General features: G+C 37.3%; 1 protein-coding gene across 5 annotated transcripts in view; it reads right to left on the reverse strand.

The window, feature by feature from the left end:
- Positions 1 to 162: 162 nt before the first annotated feature.
- Positions 163 to 20244, reverse strand: part of VPS54 (VPS54 subunit of GARP complex) — a 101764-nt gene continuing 81682 nt past the window's right edge. For 4 of the 5 annotated variants that reach the window (XM_006064792.4, XM_025262327.3, XM_006064793.4 and 1 more), the window contains 5 exons: positions 19706 to 19827; positions 19515 to 19595; positions 10341 to 10448; positions 8210 to 8304; positions 163 to 1558 (listed from right to left, as the gene is read on the reverse strand). In XM_006064792.4, the coding sequence (XP_006064854.2) occupies positions 1453 to 1558; positions 8210 to 8304; positions 10341 to 10448; positions 19515 to 19595; positions 19706 to 19827 (512 nt within the window). In that variant the 3' untranslated portion in view covers positions 163 to 1452. Of the gene's footprint in view, positions 1559 to 8209; positions 8305 to 10340; positions 10449 to 19514; positions 19596 to 19705; positions 19828 to 20244 lie in introns of those variants that run through there. The other variant, XR_003102501.3, reaches the window with a different exon arrangement.

The following is a 20244-nucleotide window of genomic DNA, read 5'->3' on the forward strand; positions in this document are numbered from 1 at the left end:
GAATAACCTTCCAAATCCAGCTCTGCTGGTAGTTTGAATTTTAGCTTTTCTCTAAGAATCGATTACATTTTTCAGTTCTTCCATGCTTGTTTTTGAGTAAGCTGCTTATTTTCTTTAAAATTTACTGTATACTATTAAAAAAAGTTGTCTTTTAAAGTCTGATAATTTTTTATAGCTTTATTTTAGACAGACAGTTTAAGAACCAATGACATACCTCTGTAATAAGGATAAAGGAAAGAAAACAGGCTTTCCTTTTAGGAAACCAAAGAGCACAAAGTAAGACTATTTCATTGTACATAATCACCACAAGGTTAGGCACTCTGACAGGGTTAGGCAAGATTCCTGGTGTGAAGTGAGGCACAGGCACTTTCATTGAATTCTAATTTTGAAGGTAGGTATTATAAAAGTCTTTATAATTTAAATAATTTGCTCATCACCTTATATTTCTGGCCCCAACACAGCAGCCTATATTTTAAAAGTTCTATCTATCCCTGGTCTTTGTTCATATACACACAGAAAGTAACTTACAAAACAAGAACCCCAGGGAGGGGGCATACTTCAACGTTATCTAAATGTTAAAACAAGAACTCAAAATTAGGCAGAATAGATGAAAATGTATTCTTGCCCCTAAAAATAAAAAGGAAAGAAACACCCCAACCCTTCATAGATACTTTTATAAAAATACAGCTGTTAAACTGCAGGCTTTCATATACCACATCTGATAAGTATTTAAATTAATAGTTGCATAAATAAACACCAAAATCTTACTCTTTAATTATTACTTGTGATCAGCCTTTCAAGTATTTAGACTATTCTGGAAGGCTTTATGCAGTTGACATACAGCGGTGATAAAAAGATTAAATTTGCAACACACAAAGCCTGAAACATTGGTCACTAAAACAAAAACTGAATTCCTAAATCCAAGCAATCAAAAGATGTTTATTTTTTATAGAAAGATCTGTAAAAAAATAATTTTTCAAACAGCTTTACTTTCATAGAGAAAACTTTCTACAGAGGTTGAGTAAGATTTTAATATTTTAAATTGTACCATCATTAAATAAAGTGGGACACCATATGAATTTCATTGCACTGGAAGAAATGCAAAGCATCTTTTAATATAAAGTATACAGAGCATTCTAGTCAACTACAGCTGTGTTACAGCTATGTGTTCTTTTGGATTTGGTCCAAAGAAACCTGAGTCTGTTTCCAGAGAGAATGAAAAATGTTATAGACACCTGATCAGTTACTCCTCACTGAAGGAAGCACACAAATGGCATTCCTTGTAGATCCCACTGAATCCCAGTTTCCCAACACTGACACACTCCTTTTTCCCTTCCCCAATCCCGGTTCACTGTGGGCTCCAGATTCAGTTCTTGAGTCACAGGCGTCCATATTTCCGTCATAAACACACATCCCCTGGTCAGATGAACTACCCAGTTTTCCAGTATGTCATCACCTTTTCTGTTCCCAGATCTCGGCCATATTTAGGTCCAAATCTTGAAGGCCTTTTAAGGCTTGAAGATTTCCAGTGTAAAAAGCTACATCTGCTGTGACCAACCTAAACATTGGAGAGAAAATTATTTTTAATCTCATGCTTTCATTTCAAATAAAGTAGCTGTGCTCACAAAGTAAAAGACCTAGCTTCTAGACTGACTGTGATTTAAAATTTGGATGCCCTAGGGACCAAATGTCAGTATATTTCTCTTAGCAGGATTCCTACTATCATATAGTTAGATCATTTAATGCTGTCTCTCTCAACAGTTTTGTTGAAACAGCTCTGTCTCTCCAAAAGATTGGAGTCAGTTTCACAAATAAATTTATCTTAAAACAGTATGAAACAGAAAAATAATGGTGTCAACTGTTTTTTTGGATCAGTTGTCACTAGAGTATACGTGTATGTCACTAGTGAACTCAAGAAAAAGACAAGGTTTGCTGAGTGCCATCTTAAAAAGTTAAATGAAGGCTGGTACTCACATGTAAGTACTACTGGATACAAAACTTGATATTGACAATATAACAACACTTGACAAAAAGCCAAGAATTACACTTTTGAGTATTTAGCTGTCACATTAATGCTTATCCTTGAAAAAACACTCCTGGAAAGAAGGCTCAGATAAATATAGCCCCACATACAAGAAATAGGGACCAGTCTGATGAGACGTATATGTTGACAGATGTGGCCCACAGAGAAAACAGGTCTTGATTTAGTATTTTATAAAGAAAGGAACTGCAGCTTTGATATTTTAAAGAGCATGTAAGGTCTGGATTGCTGGACTACAAGGGGGCAAGGATACTTTTATGTACTAGAGTCTATAGATACATTTGTACTTATGTACTTAATGTTTCAGCTTTTGTCACATGGCAGAATTTAGTTACAACCATATTTTTATTTGAAACTTCCAGTTCAGAGTGCTTTAAAATTCATAAAAAGTAAATTATGTTTTCTGTGATAATAGGATCAGTAAATACACTGAAACTAACAGCAGAGACTCAGAAAAGAACAAAGTCTTTTTAAGGCAAGTTTCCCACATTAAAAATTAAACAAAATTAACATAACTCTCCATTTAAAAACATCAAGTTATGTTCAACAAACACAACTATTTATAGTCTATAGAAGAAAGTACATAGAAAGTATATGCTGTACATCAAAGTTGAGAATTTTTGTTTGCTAAAAGGACCAAAAAGAAAAGCAAATATGTGCAATATATGTAACCAATGAAGGATTAATTTGAAGGCATATGCAAAAATCTAAAATCAGCAAGAAAAAGATAATACCCAGATAAAAAATGGGCAAAGTATGAAAAGTCACAGATTAAAACCCCTGAATGACAAATATGTGAAGACAAACACTAGGAAATGCAAATCAAAACAAAATACCACTGTATCCATTAGACTGCTGCTGCTAAGCCGCTTCAGTCGTGTCCGACTCTGTGCGACCCCATAGACGGCAGCCCACCAGGCTCCCCCGTCCCTGGGATTCTCCAGGCAAGAACACTGGAGTGGGTTGCCATTTCCTTCTCCAATACATGAAAGTGAAAACTGAAAGTGAAGTTGCTCAGTCGTGTCTGACTCTTCGCGACCCCATGGACTGCAGCCTACCAGGCTCCTCGGTCCATGGGATTTTCCAGGGAAGAGTACTGGAGTGGGGTGCCATTGCCTTCTCCATCCATAAGACTGGCAACAATTAAAAAATGTAACAGCAAATGCTGGCAAGATGTGGAATAAAAGGAAATGTAAACTTGGTACAGCCACTTCGGAGAGCATTCTGGCAAATCCTAGTGGAGTGAAAATGTACATCTGATTCACTTCTAGATATGAACCCTAAAGAAAAAATCACATCATTAGACATGTATAAGGGAAGATCTTCACTGTGGCATGATTGTAATGGAAAAAAATAATAACCTAAAATCAATCACTAGGTGAAATGGATACATTAATATGGTTGATTCATGTGGAAGAATACAATAAAGCAATAAAAAATGGATGATTTTTATATATCAGCATAAATAAATAATAGAAAAAGCAAGCAGCATATGTACAAAATATCATGCAAATAAATTAATAAAGCAGCTCCACATTTTTTCTGAGATAAAGAGGTAAATGAGAAGAACTTAAAGGATATAGACCAGATTTACTAGAAACACTGCCAAAGGGCTGGGAAAAAGAGAAAAGGACTGGAGATAGGGGTCAAGGGGTACTCAAGCGTGGTTTGGAATGCCAATTTTTAAAAAATGCTGAACTTTGTTTTCAAGTGAAAATTAAAAATGTTAATACTGATCAATTCTAAGTAACAGAAGTACAAATATTCTCCATATGTCTCTGTATTTTTAAAATGTCTTAAAATAGAGAAAAAGAAAATCACATTAAAAAGAAAATTTGCAGGGAAGGGGAGAAGGAAGGGAACATTGCTTAATGGGGCTTCCGAGGTGGTGCTATTGGTAAAAAACCCACCTACCAATGCAGGCGACATAAAAGATACAGGTTTGCTCTCTGGGTAGGAAAGATCCCCTGGAGGAGGGCACCAGGCTCCAGTCCATAACATTGCAGAGTCAGACACAAGCATGCACACTTAACGGGCCTGGGATTTCCTCTTGGGGTAGTAACAAGTTTCAGTTCAGTTCAGTTGCTCAGTCGTGTCCAACTCTTTGTGACCCCACGGAGTGCAGCACGCCAGGCCTCCCTGTCCATCACCAACTCCGAAGCTGATTCAAACTCATGTCCACTGAGTCAGTGATGCCATCCAACCATCTCATCCTCTCTTGTCCCCTTCTTCTCTCAACTTCAATCTTTCCCAGCATCAGGGTTTTTTCAAGTAAGTCAGCTCTTCACATCAGATGGCCAAAGGATTGGAGTTTCAGCTTCAGCATCAGTCCTTCGAATGAATACCCAGGACTGATCTCCTTTAGGATGGACTGGTTGGATCTCCTTGCAGTCCAAGGGATTCTCAAGAGTCTTCTCCAATACAACAGTTCAAAAGCATCAATTTTTCAGCACTCAACTTTCTTCACAGTCCAACTCTCACATCCATACATGACTACTGGAAAAACCATAGCCTTGACTAGACGGACCTTTGTTGGCAAAGTAATGTCTCTGCTTTTGAATATGCTATCTAGGTTGGTCATAACTTTTCTTCCAAGGAATATGCATCTTTTTATTTTATGGCTGCAGTCACCATCTGCAGTGATTTTGGAGCCTAAAAAAATAAGGTCTGCCACTGTTTCTCCATCTACTTGCCATGAAGTAATGGGACCGGATGCAATGATCTTTGTTTCCTGAATGTTGAGCTTTAAGCCAACTTTTTCACTCTCCCCTTTCACTTTCGTCAAGAGGCTTTTTAGTTTAGTTCTTCACTTTCTGCCATAAGGGTGGTGTCATCTGCATATCTGAGGTTATTGGTATTTCTCCTGGCAATCTTGATTCCAGCTTGTGTTTCTTCCAGTCCAGCGTTTCTCATGATGTACTCTGCATATGAGTTAAATAAGCAGGGTGACAGTATACAGCCTTGACGTACTCCTTTTCCTCTTTGGAACCAGTCTGTTGTTCTATGTCCAGTTCTAACTGTTGCTTCCTGACCTGCATACAGATTTCTCAAGAGGCAGGTCAGGTGGTCTGGTAGTCCCATCTCTTTCAGAATTTTCCACAGTTTGTTGTGATCCACACAGTCAAAGGCTTTGGCATAGTCAATAAAGCAGAAATAGATGTTACCTGGAACTCTTGCTTTTTCAATGATCCAGCAGATGTTGGCAATTTGATCTCTGGTTCCTTTGCCTTTTCTAAAACCAGCTTGAACATCTGGAAGTTCACAGTTCATGTATAGTTGAAGCCTGGCTTGAAGAATTTTGAGCATTACTTTGCTAGTCTGTGAGATGAGTACAACTGTGTGGTATTTTGAGCATTCTTTGATATTGCCTTTCTTAGGGGATGGAATGAAAATGGATCTTTTCCAATCCTGTGGCCACTGGTGAATTTTCCAAATTTGCTGGCATATTGAGTGCAGCACTTTCACAGCATCGTCTTTCAGGATTTGAAATAGCTCCACTGGAATTCCATCACCTCCACCAGCTTTGTTCGTAGTGATGCTTCCTAAGGCCCACTTGACTTCACATTCGAGGATGTCTGGCTCTAGGTGAGTGATCACATCATCGTGATTATCTGGGTCATGACGATCTTTTTTGTACAGTTCTTCTGTGTATTATTGCCACCTCTTTTTAATATCTTCTGCTTCTGTTAGGCCCATACCATTTCTGTCCTTTATTGAGCCCATCTTTGCATGAAATGTTCCTTTGCTATCTCTAATGTTCTTGAAGAGATCCCTAGTATTTCCCATTCTATTGTTTTCCTCTATTTCTTTGCACTGACAAGGCTTTCTTATCTCTCCTTGCTATTCTCTGCATTCAAATGGGTATATATTTCCTTTTCTCCTTTGCTTTTGGCTTCTCTTCTTTTCACAGCTATTTGTAAGGCCTCCTCAGACAGCTATTTTGCTTTCTTGCATTTCTTTTTCTTGGGGATGGTCTTGCTCCCTGTCTCCTGTACAATGTCATGAACCTCCATCCATAGTTCATCAGGCACTTTGTCCATCAGATCTAGTCCCTTAAATCTATTTCTCACTTCCACTGTATAATCATTAGGGATTTGATTTAGGTCATACCTGAATGGTCTAGTGGTTTTCCCTACTTTCTTCAATTTCAGTCTGAATTTGGCAATAACGAGTTCATGATCTGAGCCACAGTCAGCTCCCAGTCTTGTTTTGGCTGACTGTATAGAGCTTCTCCATCTTTGGCTGCAAAGAATATAATCAATCTGATTTCAGTGTTGACTGTCTGGTGATGTCCATGTGTAGAGTCTTCTCTTGTGTTGTTGAAAGAGGGTCTTTGCTATGACTAATGCATTCTCTTGGCAGAACTCTATTAGCCTTTGCCCTGCTTCATTCTGTAAAATGTGTGGAACTAAACAAAGCTGGTGGTTGCACAGAGGTGGTGGTTGTGAAGGCACTAAGGGCCACCGAATTGTTAACTGTGAAATGTTTAATTTTATGTTATGTCCCAATTTCAGCTTGAAAAAAGTAAAACTTTAGAGCCATTTCAGGAAAAAAAATTCCTGTCTTTGGCTAGAGTCTAGATATAAGTTTTCAGGAAATTCTATCCTTCAAGGGATCAAAGACATATTTGACTTACTAAGTATTACTGTCTTTAAAAGTATGAGACAATGAAGATCTTGAAGGTGCCAATCCCCAAATAGTTATGTCAACAAGAAAATAACAGGTGATGAATTAATTTGGATGCTTCAGATCTACTGGTCTGAAAACAACCAACTAGCAAGATTCAGTTATGGGAATAAAAGGAATGTATGACAGGAATGGGACTTTAATATAGTATTAGGTTTCTTTGAATAGTGTCTGAGAGATATTTGGTATTCATTATACTGTCATTAAACTTTTCTGTGGCTTTGAAATTTTTGAAAAAAAAAAATAATTCTTTAAAAAAAGAAGAACCAGGTAATAATCAAAAGAAAATCAGATTTTTGCATAAAACTCTTAAATTCAGCCTGGCAGGCAAATTCAGCAGTTTGAAGCTTACAAACAGTTTTCTGCAAAATCAATTTACTGTATTCTCCAACATCACAGGTTTTAACTGCGTGGGTCCATTTTTTAAAAATAGTAAATATTAGAGCATTATATGATCTGCAGTTGGTTGAAACTGTGAATGTGGAATTGTGGATACAGAGAAACCCTGTATATGGAGGGCCAAGTCCTTAAGTTATTCTCGAATTTTTCAACTGCTAGAGAGCAGCACATCTAACGCCCTTCCCTACCGTGTTCAAGGTCAAACATACTTCTCTTTTTTTTTTAAGGGCAAAGCCAACTTCTGATTCCAAAATATGGTTTTTACATTTGACCCTGTAAGTTTGAAATTTAAGCCTGAAATGTCTTTAATGGGGAAAAAAAAATATTCCATTCCTAAAAATCCATGAACAGGTAACAGAGTACAGAAATCATACTAAGGTGTAACTTATATGATCAGTGCCTTGCATTTTATATAATCTTTAAATTCATATCCTAACCTACATTGCTCTTAACAAAAATTCTGTTACAGAACTTTTTATCATTCCCAATATAAGAAATATTAAGGCTCGGCAAGATTAAGTGACTTGCTCAGTAATAGAGCTAATAAGTGGCCAAACTTAACCCAAGTTTTCTGATTCTAAATCTTATGTTTTATATGTCATATTATTTCACCAATAATACATAAAATTTGTTCAATGGCTTACAAGAAAATATATGCACATTATTTTTTGTAACTCTGTGGAGGAATTGAAGAGATTTTATCACTCTCATTTTATACATAAGGCAAAGTTTAAGTGACTTTCTCATGGTCATACAGGTACAAAGTAGGACTTTGAGTCCTGTCTGGACAGCTGAAGACTACTGGGTGACCAACCTAAGGAGGTGCTACTAACGCACACTGCCTCAAAGGAGACATGTAAGATCAGTTAACTAACTGAGCATTTATAAAACACTTTAACATAAACAGACAGATAGATATAGAGATACAGCACCCCCACAGAGGAAAAAAAAAGGCAAAAGATTGCTGATTTTACAACTGTGGGGCCCTGGCAAGATTACAGTGGTAAAGGACAGCGTAATGAATAAAAACTAATCAAACAACTCTATATGGTAGTATGTGGTAAAAATATGTTGAAAACATACCCATTTTGAGGTCCTCCATCATTTATCACATTTAAGTGAGATAACTGCTTTTTCAAGTGGAGTTTGTAACTTGCATTAATTCTTAAAAATAACATCTGGAAAAGAAACAAAACTAAGTTTCTTAAAGCTCTACTGACATAGAAGACATAAGTAATTAATATTATTTGGAGAAAATTTTTTTGCTTTGGCATATACTTTTAAAATGCTCCTCTGAAAGTATGAAATTGCTATTTCAGTACAGTTTTTCTCCTTAGTTGGGTAAAAGCTCTTTTTGCCCTTCACAGCAGTACTCCTTTTAGTGACATGATTTACTACTGTCTTTCTGCCCCTTAAAAGTCTTCTGGAATATGTAAATGGGATGAACCATACAGGTAAAAAGAATAGAGAAAAGATGGAGAATTCTACATTAACTAGGAACCTGATAGAGAAAAAAGTCACAATGATAAAAGGAAGGCTACTGTTACCCTTCTAAATTACTTGGAAGTATTTTATCGCTCCATATGCAGATTTTTAATGCAATGGCCCAGTACTTCTTTGGGAAATGCCTAACCTGAAATTACATAAAATTAATCTATGGAAATAATTTTGTGAGATATATTTTCCATGACAAAAATATATAAAGTCATCTATGGAAAAGTTTTATGGAATCACTGGTACTAAAATGACAATAATGACATAAAACCTATACTTTGTGCCCAGATTTGAAAAGAGTTCACTTTAAATGAAGATGCAGATAAAAATACATGAAATACCTGTGTATTCAGCTCACTGACCTGGCTAAGTCTTGCTCCAGAATTAGAACTCAGAGGGCAAATTCAGAAAGTCAGAATGTCAGAGGTGGGGGATCTTGCATGTGGAATGAAAATGATGGTTTGGCTAGGAAGACTGAGAAAGGAAAAAAGACCCTAGTGGGTGCTCTGTATCTCAAAGCTCCTCCTAAGTCCTCAGTGAGCCCAAAAGATGGTGGATGATATTTATTCATAAAGTTAGTATGATTAATAAAAACCTAGGAAAACATGAGAAGATGGTAATAGCTAGTATAAGATGGAAGTTCAAGGTGGTGTGGAAAAGGAGACCAGCATAAGCAAAAGCAGGGAAGAGACACTACAAAACCTATACTTTGCCCCCAAACACCAATGCCATGCACTCAACCAATTAGAGACAAACTGAAATAAGAAATTTGTCTGAAGAGCAAAAATTTCAGTGAAAGCTAAGATCATTAGTCATATAACAACTAGGCTTGTACTAATTATAACACTGTGTGTGTGTTAAGTCGCTTCAGTCGTGTCCGACTCTTTGCAAGCCTATGGACTGTAGTCCGCCAGGCTCCTCTGTCCATTGGACTCTCCAGGCAAGAACACCGGAGTGGGTTGCCACGCCCTCCTGCAGGGGATCTTCCCGACCCTAAATACAACTAAGCTTGATTGATCACCTGGTATAAAGGGAACAAACTAAGGTGGATAAAGAAGACTGAAAAAAAGAAGTACTGGAACCTTTAAAGTACTCCTAGGAAATGGAATTGAGGGAAGTCAGGGGTAGGAATGTAGTAGAAAAGTGAAGAGAACACGGATGATAGTATAGGGAAAACAGTAGAGGCAGAGGGTGGATACTTCATAGGCAAGAGATGCTAAAGTCTACCCATTTTGCTATTTTTCCTTATTTGTGCCTACTACACATCATTTATGCTGACCTAACAAACATTAAGGTATACTGATTTGAGTTATTAAGTCAAACAGTAATTCCTTCCCTATCCAATTTGGATTATAATCAATGTGTAACATTCTACTATTCACTGATTAAATGCTAACCCTGATTTTCAAACTAATAATGTAATAAATAATGTTGGTAGAATCTGGGACTTCTGATGACCCAATGGACAAATAAAAATGTGCTTTTTAGAATGGCTGAGCACAGAGCAAAGCTACCACTGCACTAGCCTGTCAGGGCAAGGAGGGCTTTGAAATCAGAAATTTCTATCCATGTTCCACAAGTCAATAGAACAACTGGAAAAACATAATAATGATCATATTGGAACATGAACTAAGCTTACATGTGCCAACAGTACATAAAAACACTTCAATTCTGCATGCATATTATGATATATATAATAGTTTTAGGAATTACTACTCACTTGCGTTTGTTCTTCAGGAAGGAGATCAAATATAGCTTCATGCATTTTTGCCATTTGCTTACAAATATTCCTGAAACAGGCAGAAGGAACGGGAGCTTTCACTTCATACTGGCAGGGAAAAATAATGAGAATTATATTCATGTCCTCTGTAATGTGTACTATCCCCACTGTTTCCTAAAACATATTATTTTCTGCCCTTACACATCTAACTCTGATATAGTTGAAGCTTACACTTCAACTATATTCTGTGCTACTCATGCAAATCTCAAAAATTTTTCATCGAAAATTCTAATCTACTTTGAGACAGCCAGAATAATTTAGTGGCTAAGAACACAGACTGCTTCCCTTCATAAGAGGGGCATGTGATGTGTTGCTCAGTCATGGTCTGACTCTTTGTGACCCCATGGAATGTAGCCCACCAGGCTCCTTTGTCCATGGAATATTCCAGGCCAGAATACTGGAGTGGGTTACCATTCTTTACTCCAGAGGATCTTGACTCAGAGATGGAACTGCATCTCTTGCGTCTCCTGCACTGGTAGGCAGATTCTTTACCATGGTGCAACCTGGGAAGCCCTAAAGATGGACTGCTGCTGCTGCTGCTAAGTCACTTCAGTCGTGTCTGACTCTGTGCGACTCCACAGACGGCAGGTCATCAGGCTCCCCCATCCCTGGGATTCTCCAGGCAAGAACACTGGAGTGGGTTGCCATTTCCTTCTCCAATGCATGAAAGTGAAAAGTGAAAGTGAAGTCGCTCAGTCGTGTCTGACTCTTTTCGACCCCATGGACTGCAGCCTACCAGGCTCCTCCGTCCATGGGGTTTTCCAGGCAAGAGTACTGGAGTGGGGTGCCATCGCCTTCTCCAAAAGACAGACTGCTTGGGTCCAAATTCCAACTCTTAAAATTCTTAGCTATGTGAGATTGGGTGAGTTACTTCTCTGTATTAGGTGAGATTATTTCTCTATATGTCAAAGGGCTTGTTCTGAGGATTTTAAAAGATGGTTCACAAGAACTCAAAACTGTGTGATATAAAGGAAGTACTCAAAAATGTGAGCTACTATTCTGGCTCAATATAGAATAATGAATCATTAAAGTAGGCCCTTCAAATTAACAGTTTGTTTTTTAAACATGATTTTTAGAATGTGTTCAAACTGATCATATCTGAAATCAATAAAACTGGTAGAACTAAAATGTTCTTTTTCTTTTGTAGGTGGGCCAATACTGTAATCATATTTACCCTAATTTTCAAGTATCTATACTAAAATTTTTTAATTAGGTAAATTCATTTATTATTCTTACATCTGGAACAGTACACTGGTATGATTTAGATAATCACCTTTTGGCCCATATTATAGAGTTCACAGCTTAAATTATACATCATTTGCATTTATAAGTCAAATTTGGGCCAAATAACTACATTTTAGATGTATTAATCTCATATAGTTTATTAAAATGATGAGTTCCAATATACTGCGGTAGTAGAACCATGTAGAAGTCATCATGTGACTGGACCAAGCAACACTGTGACGACTCAACGATTTCTCTCTTCAGCCTACAGTATATCAAATATCCCCTTTTCTTTTTTTACTAACAGTTCTAAGATATAATTTGTATACCATAAAATTCACCCCTTTAAAGTACACAATTAACTGTTTTTTAGTAAACTCATAGCTATACAACCATCACCACTAATTTACAAACACTTCCATCAACCCAAAAAGAAACCCCATCTCCATTAGCAGGCACTCCCCATTCCCTGCTCTCCTCAGTTCCTGGCAACACTAGTCACTAATGGAATCATAGAGCACATCGCTTTTGTGACTGGCTTCCTTCACTTGGCATGCTTTCAAAGATTCATCCATGTTGCATCCAGGACATCATCCTTTTTACAGCTATACAATATTCCACTGCATGAATAAACCATGGTTAATCCAGTCATCAATTAATAGACATTTGGGTCATTTCTACTTTTCGGCTATTATGAATAATAATGCCTTGAACATTCATGTACAGATTTCTGTGTAGGCAGATGTTATCAATTCTCTTGAAGTAGAATTACGGGGTCATATGATAACTCCATGTTCAACCTTTTGAGGAAATGCAAAATGTTTTCCAAAGCGGCTGTACCACTTTACAATTTCACCTAGCAATGTATGAGGGTTCCATTTTCTCCATATTCTCTCCAATACTTGTTGCTGTCCTTATTTTACCCATCCTAGTGGGTATGAAATAATCTCACAATGGCAAAATCCCCTTATCTTAATTACCCCCATGTCCTGGGTTGAATAATATCCCCCCGAGATTCATGTCCACTTGGAGCCTCCTAAGGTCATACTGGATTGGAGTGGGCCCTAAATCCACTGACTGGTATTTTTATAAAAGAAAGGAGAGGGAAATTTAGACACAGAAACACACAGAGGGAAGATGGTCATGTGAAGACAGAGGCAGGGACTGAAGTGATGCATCTCCAAGTCAAGGAATGCCAACAACTGACAGAAGCACCTGAAGCTAGAAAGAGGCAAGGGAGTTTACTCTGTTAGAGCCTTCAGAGGAAGCATGGTCTGGGGACACTTTGATTTGGGATTTCTATCCTCCAAAAACTATAAGACAATGTACTTCTGTGTTCTAAGCCCCTTACTCTGAGGGAATGTTATGGCAGCCCTAGTAAACTAGTATACCCCTCAAAACTTTCCTTCATCACTGCTTTCCCTCAAAATAGTATTCTTTCTGTATGACTTTTTACCATACATGGCTTCAATCATTTAAACTTGATACTGTACTTCTTTATTCTCAATCTTTAAAATTTGGTTCTTGCCACCATTCAAACAATCTTCCCTCTTCTGAAATTTCTCTCTTGGAAAAAAATTACTAAAGAGGTCCTAATTTCCAAAGTTAATAACTTTTTTAGTTCCCCTTCCTTGTTTCTCTGCAGTATTTCACACAACCTCACACTGGAAACGCTATCCTGGTGCAGTACAACACTCTCCCAATTCCTTTCCTCCTAACCTTCCCCCTCTTCTATCTCCTGTCTCCTAAGTGCAAAGCAACTTTAATATTAATCCTCTCTTATCTTCCTCACTTTTCTCAATGTTGTTCAATCCCATGACTTCTAATATATCTCTAGTTATGAACCACTTTATTACATGCTCCCCTTTATAACATTCATTACATGCTCCAATCCACATTTGAGCTTACCATGAGCTTTCCCAAACCTGTTCTCTTACCTGTTTCAATTACTATTACCAGTATTACCATCCTCCTGGTCACACAGACTTGAAATCTCCAACTTAAAAGTTTTTAACTCCTTCTTTTCTTTGTTTCCTTGTATTGAACCAGTGACTAAGTCTCACCAATTATACTTTCAAATTATTTTACACATTAGTTAGTACTCTAGGTCAGAATTTCTAAACCTCTACACTACTGACATTTTGAGCTAGATAATTTTTTGTTGTGGGGGCTGTACTGTGTATTGTAGGATATTCAGCAGCATCCTTAGTCTCTACTCACTAATTACCAGTACCATCCCACACGAAACTGTGACAACCAAAAAACTGCCACAGACAAAGTACAGATGACAAACTAACACACGAAAAGATACTCAATGTATTAGTCATTATAGAAATTAAAACCACAATGAGATATCACTCAATGCAGACCCACCAGAAGACTAACGTTAAAAAATAGAGACAACAGAAAGAGCTGGTGAAGATAAAAGAGTTTCCAGAGGTCTTATACATCACGAAATTGTACAGTCACTTTGGAAAATCATATGGCAGTTTTTTTAATAAAGTTACCATAAAGTTTTACATTTCTATGCCACCATCAATATATTCAAAGTATTTACACAAAAGAAAACACATGCCCACACAAAGATGTGTCCATGAATGTATATTATTCATAACAGCCAGAAACTGGAGAAAATCCAAACATCTATCAATTGATGAATGGATAAACAAATAGTAGTACTTCAATCAATACCACTTTATAATGAAAATGAACAAGATATTAACACATGTTGTAACATCCATGAATTTCAAAAGCATTATGCTAAATGAAAGGAACCTGGGACAAGATGTTAATTCTGTATAATTCCATTTATAAGACATACTGGAAAAGACAAAACTAAATAGAAGAAAATTAGATCAGTAGTTGTCATAGTTTTGGGGTATTGGGAAAGGATTAACTTCGAAAATACCCTAGAGGATGTTTAGCAGTGATGGAATTGTTCTGTATCTTGATTGTGGTCATTCTACTACCCCATTCAGGTTAAAATTCATCAAACTATATACTTAGGGTGAATTTTACTCAATGTAAATTATACCTCCATCAACCTGACTTAAACTGCTTAGCTTTCCACTGGAGTCAAAGCCCTCTTCTATCTTTCCAACATATCTCCCATTCTACTCTTGGGCTTACCCACCCTAATACATTAGCTCTATGGAATTACTTACTTTTGTTATTAAAAACAACAGCAAAAGCATTAGCAATCAATGTTTACTGGAACTGTCTCTAGTCAGATACAAAGATATGATAAAAGAAAAGTGCTCCACATATATTATCTCATAAATCCTCACTACATCTTTATGAGATTTTTATTATTATCCCCATTTAGAGATAGAAACTGAGGCTTAAATAAGTTAAGAATTTGCCGAAGGTTCTTCAATGGCTCATGTGTGACAAACATGGAATTTGAACTTAGGTCTACCTAACTCCAAAGTGAAAGTGAAGTCGCTCAGTTGTGTCCGACTCTTTGCGACCCGTGGACTGTAGCCCACCAAGCTCCTCTGTCCGTGGGATTCTCCAGGCAAGAATACTGGAGTGCGTTGCCATTTCCTTCTCCAGGAGATCTTCCCGACCCAGGGATCAAACCCAGGTCTCCCACATTGCAGGCAGATGCTTTAATTTCTGCGCCACCAAGGAAGCCCAAACCTGACACAAAACTTCCTTCTTATGATTCCAATCAATATGTCTACTCACACTGTTACCTCAGTGTATCTCTTTGCCTCAACTTAATCTGCTCTAATTGTTGCAGCTTAGTTGCTAAGTCATGTCCGACTCTTTTGCAACCGTATGTAGCCTGCCAGGCCCCTCTATCCATGGGATTTCCCAGGCAAGAATACTGCAATGGGTTGCCGTCTCCTTCTCCAGGGGATCTTCCCAACCCAGGGACTGAACCTGTGTCTCCTGCATCAGCAAGTGGATTCTTTACCATCAAGCCACCAGGGAAGCCCACTCTAATTGTGAAAAGCAAAATTGATATGCATCCCCATCCATAAAACTTTCCCAGACCTACTTCCCCAGCTGACAACCATGTCTTTCAAAACATTAAAAACTTCAACAGCACTGAATCATTTCTTTACTTTATTATGATACTTTATATAATCTACCTCCTGTAATAGTTACTAATTATCGTACTAGATATTTTACTATTTGAGGACAAGATAAAAGGTTTCTTCACTTTTGTGTATCTCTGTTAACCTAACACAATTTAACTCAACATGAATTAATGGTGGCTGGGACATTAGTCTAGCCAGTAGTATCATTAGATGTTAATGCTTTATTCTGCTCAAGGAAACGTGCCCTTACTTATTAGCTTCTTAGAATCAACCTATATTTTATTACTATGCTATTCCTCTTTCCCCAAATTAAAATTCCAGGTAAAAAAATGAAAAGCTAAAAATTGAGAGACTAACCCAAATCAAACACTCTGCTATTTTGGTATGAATTAAAAACTGGATCAAACTCCTGGACAACCCATGGAAGCAAGTAGAGCAGGGAGTGGTATACAGACTTGATAATACAGGGCTTCCCTTGTGGCTCAGCTGGTAAAGAATTTGCCTGCACTGTGGGAGACCTGGGCTTGATCCCTGGGTTGGGAAGATCCCCTTGCAGAAGAGAAAGGCTACTCACTCCTGTATTCTGGCCTAGAGCACTTCATGGATTGTATAGTCCATGGGGTCACAAAGAGCTGGGCATGACTGAGAGACTTGAGGAGGGCATGGCAACCCACTCCAGTATTTTTGCCTGGAGAATCCCTGGGGACAGAGGAGCCTGGCAGACTTGAGTCATGGGGTTGCAAACAGTTGGGCATGACAGCACCATACAGGGAAAATGTATGTCGGGGTAACAAGGTAAAGTCATCAGTGGGGATGGTAGTAAAGAAAACACAAAGCTGCAAATGTCTAGGCACATTCTTGACATTAAAAACGACATAAAAAATGGGGAGGGAGGTGTTTGAAATTTATAAAAGACTTAAGAGGCATAATGCTGCTGCTGCTAAGTTACTTCAGTCGTGTCCAACTCTGTGTGACCCCAGAGACGGCAGCCCACCAAGCTCCCCTGTGCCTGGGGTTCTCCAGGCAAGAACACTGGAGTGGGTTGCCATTTCCTTCTCCAATGCATGAAAGTGAAAAGTGAAAGTGAAGTCGCTCAGTCATGTCCGACTTTTAGCAACCCCATGGACTGCAGCCTACCAGGCTCCTCTGTCCATGGGATTTTCCAGGCAAGAGTACTGGAGTGGGGTGCCATTGCCTTCTCCCAAAGAGGCATAATAATAACCAAATGCAATATGTAGATCATGTAAAAGCCTTTGTTCAAACAAATTATTATAAAATGACATCTTAGGACAATTGATAAGTTTCAAATAGGAATAAGTATTAGATGATAATAAGGAATTATTGTTAATTTTGCTGGTTTGATATAGTCATGTGATTATATGAAAAAGTATCCTTCCCTAAGTTTTTAGAAATATATATTCTTAAGTACTTAGGGATGAAATGTTACAGGGCCTCAAATTAACCACAAAATATTTCAACAAAAAAAGAAAAATGTTAATGATGGTTAAATACACGTGATAAATATATGGGAACTCCATTACATTATTTTTTTATTTTTCTTTACCAAAAATAATGCAATAAACTGTTACAGGAAAAAGTCTAGCCATAGTCCCAATTCTTGTTCAAAAACTCTGGATGACCTGATAGAATAAAGAAAAGGTTTTAAGAGTACCAGCATTTTTGGGGATTTGCTTCATTCTATTCCCCAGCTCATTATTAGTCTCACTATTTAACATTTACCTCACTCTACATTATCACCCTGGTGGCTCAGATGGTAAGAACCTTCCTGCAATGCAGGAGATCTGGGTTCTATCCCTAGGTCAGGAAGATCCCCTGAAGTAGGAAATGGCAACCCACTCCAGTATTCTTGCCTGTAGAATTCCATGGACAGAAGAGCCTGGCAGGCTGCAGTTCATGGGGTCTCAAAGAGTTGGACTCAACTGAATGACTAACACTTTCACTTTAGTCTACATTGTTAGGTGTCAAGTCCTCTGCTGTATTAGATGGTAAACTTCTTAGGGTAGTTACATGCATTATTCATTGACTTTTGGCACACAGAAGAATGTCATATATCAAAAAGGAAACTGGTGGAATGGAACTGCTTTTGAATTTAGCTTGCATTTCACAACCATGAAGAAGATAGAGAATTTCTAAACAATTTTTCTCTACACAAAACTAGTAATTTAGAGGGCATAATATAGGTATGTCTGCACACAACTGTAAATTCCTTAAGTTTCTTAAAGGAGAAGCATAAAGCATATATGTTATCTACTAACTATGCCGGAGTTACTCAAAGTGCAGTCTGGAGATTCCTGGGAGTCAGAAGCTCTTTCAGGGAATATGTGAGACAAAAACCATGTTCATAGTAATAGTAAGATTAATATAATTCACTTTCAGACTCTCATGATTGAATATTGGAAATTTTTAGATGACGTGTGACGTAATTCTGAAGTCTAGTTGAGTGTGTTTATGTATTCTTTTTAAAAAAAATTTTTATTTTAAATTGGAGGATAATTTCTCCACAATGTTGTGCTGATTTCTGCCATATAACAACATGAATCAGCCAACTACATACATATATCCCCTTCCTCCTGAGCTTCCCCCCGAAACCCCTATCCCACCCTTCCCAGGTTGTCACAGAGCACCAAGCTGAGCTCCCTGAGCTATATCGCAACTTCCTACCAGCTATCTAGTTCACAGATGGTAATGTATATATTTCAACGTTACTCTCAATTCATCCCACCCTCTCCTTTCCCCATTGTGTCAAATCCGTTCTCTACATCTGTGTCTCTATTATTGCCCTGCAAATAGGTTCATCAGTACCATTTTTCTAGATGAGTTTTAAATCTTTTTAGTTTTAGTTTCTAATATGGTACTCACTGATAGCTACATCTGCATAAACAAAAGCTATTTAGGGGTCCTCAATTATTTTTAAGAATGTAAAGGAGGTCCTATGACCAAAATGTTTGAGAACTAAACATTAAACAGACACAGTCTTATTTTCCAATCACTCCTTTCTCACTGTCAACTTCAAACATTTGTGTGTTAATGGGCACCACTTTATCTTGTCTTTTTATAATTTTTATGTGTCTGCTGCTCTTGCCATCTCAGAATTTGAAGGATCCAAGTAGAAGGAAAAGCATATCAAAGTGCCTTGCTTTATGAGATTACTCTAAAAATGCTCTGGGGCAAAAGTATAAACTAAACAAAGCTTCAAACTCTCAAGTTATGAGATTTTTGCTTTTTCTCTAAAACATGTACAGAATAATTAGGGAAAGTAAAGAGTGAGAGATACGTCAAAAGTGACTAGGCCTGATTAACTGACATTTTTCTGAAGATACTTTCCCCGTGTAATTAAGAATTCTTTAGAAAACAGTGCTACTTTTAATGACCTATTTAGAATGGGAAGTAAATAAGAAACAAATACTGAAACTGAATATCTATGATGGAAATAACCCAGCACTTCAGGCTCTGCTTTTTAGCCTAAAAAATAAAGTAACACACTTCATCACAAATAATTTAATTTTTTCCCTATTTTGATCTTTATTTTCTTAATTCTATCTCTGGAAGGCTTTCAAACTAAAATATGTTTTGAGTAAAATACATAATTTTCAATACAGCTAATATAAAATTACTTCTATAAAGGGTCTCTCTCATCATGAGGGGAATCATCTTCCCTCATCCCTATCCTCAAATCCCTTAGGAAATGAAGATCAACTATTTGGGTGATCTGAACATTCAAGTTTTTCCCTAAATCCTGAAGAATTTTGACTTGTTAGAACTAACTGTGAAAAGTCACAACGCCTTTAAGCAAAGCTTAATAATTTCCATAAATCATTACCTTAGATAACAGCTTGTCAAATAAGCTATCCATTATCGCTACAAGCTTAGCTGATATTTCAGCTATGTGGTCATGGTAGTCCTATAATGAGAAATAACATTGTACATTAAAGACCTGGGATACATCTAAAATACTTAACAATTAAGGAGTTAAATTTATGAAACTCCAGGAGAAAATACATGAAAAGATACCTTAGTGATATGATCAAAATGCCTAAGCATACTGTATTGCTTAGGTTGCAGTCGAGCTTCAAAATGAGCCCGGATCACAGGAATGTAGTGCACAATTAACTGCAAACAGCGTGAAGAAAGAGCTGAAGATCCAGGAGATGGACATATCATGGAGGAAAAAAAGGTATTAGCTGACTTCAATTACCCATCAAATTATGTAAAAAATCAATTTTCTACAGACCCAAGTTTATTACATAAATGGAGAACACAGTGACAGAAAGCAACATATTTCGTTTTGTTTAAGACAATCATTTGGTACTGAATGATGTAATGAATTATGCTAATTTTCCTAGTGGACTCAAGCTGTGGGTAGAATGGCATGAGGAAGCTAAGGGGACAACTGATTCTCATGACATTGATACCTTTCACCCCATACACACTTATGTACTTAATACATATTATATTTTAACATTTTTTTAACAGTAGTGTAACTTCTAGTAACTTACATTTATTAGACTAAAAATTCCTTGTAACATTTCTCCAGAAGTTATTTTTCAATT

This window comes from Bubalus bubalis, chromosome 12 (assembly GCF_019923935.1).
Source record: "Bubalus bubalis isolate 160015118507 breed Murrah chromosome 12, NDDB_SH_1, whole genome shotgun sequence".
In the NCBI taxonomy this organism is placed as follows: domain Eukaryota; kingdom Metazoa; phylum Chordata; class Mammalia; order Artiodactyla; family Bovidae; genus Bubalus; species Bubalus bubalis.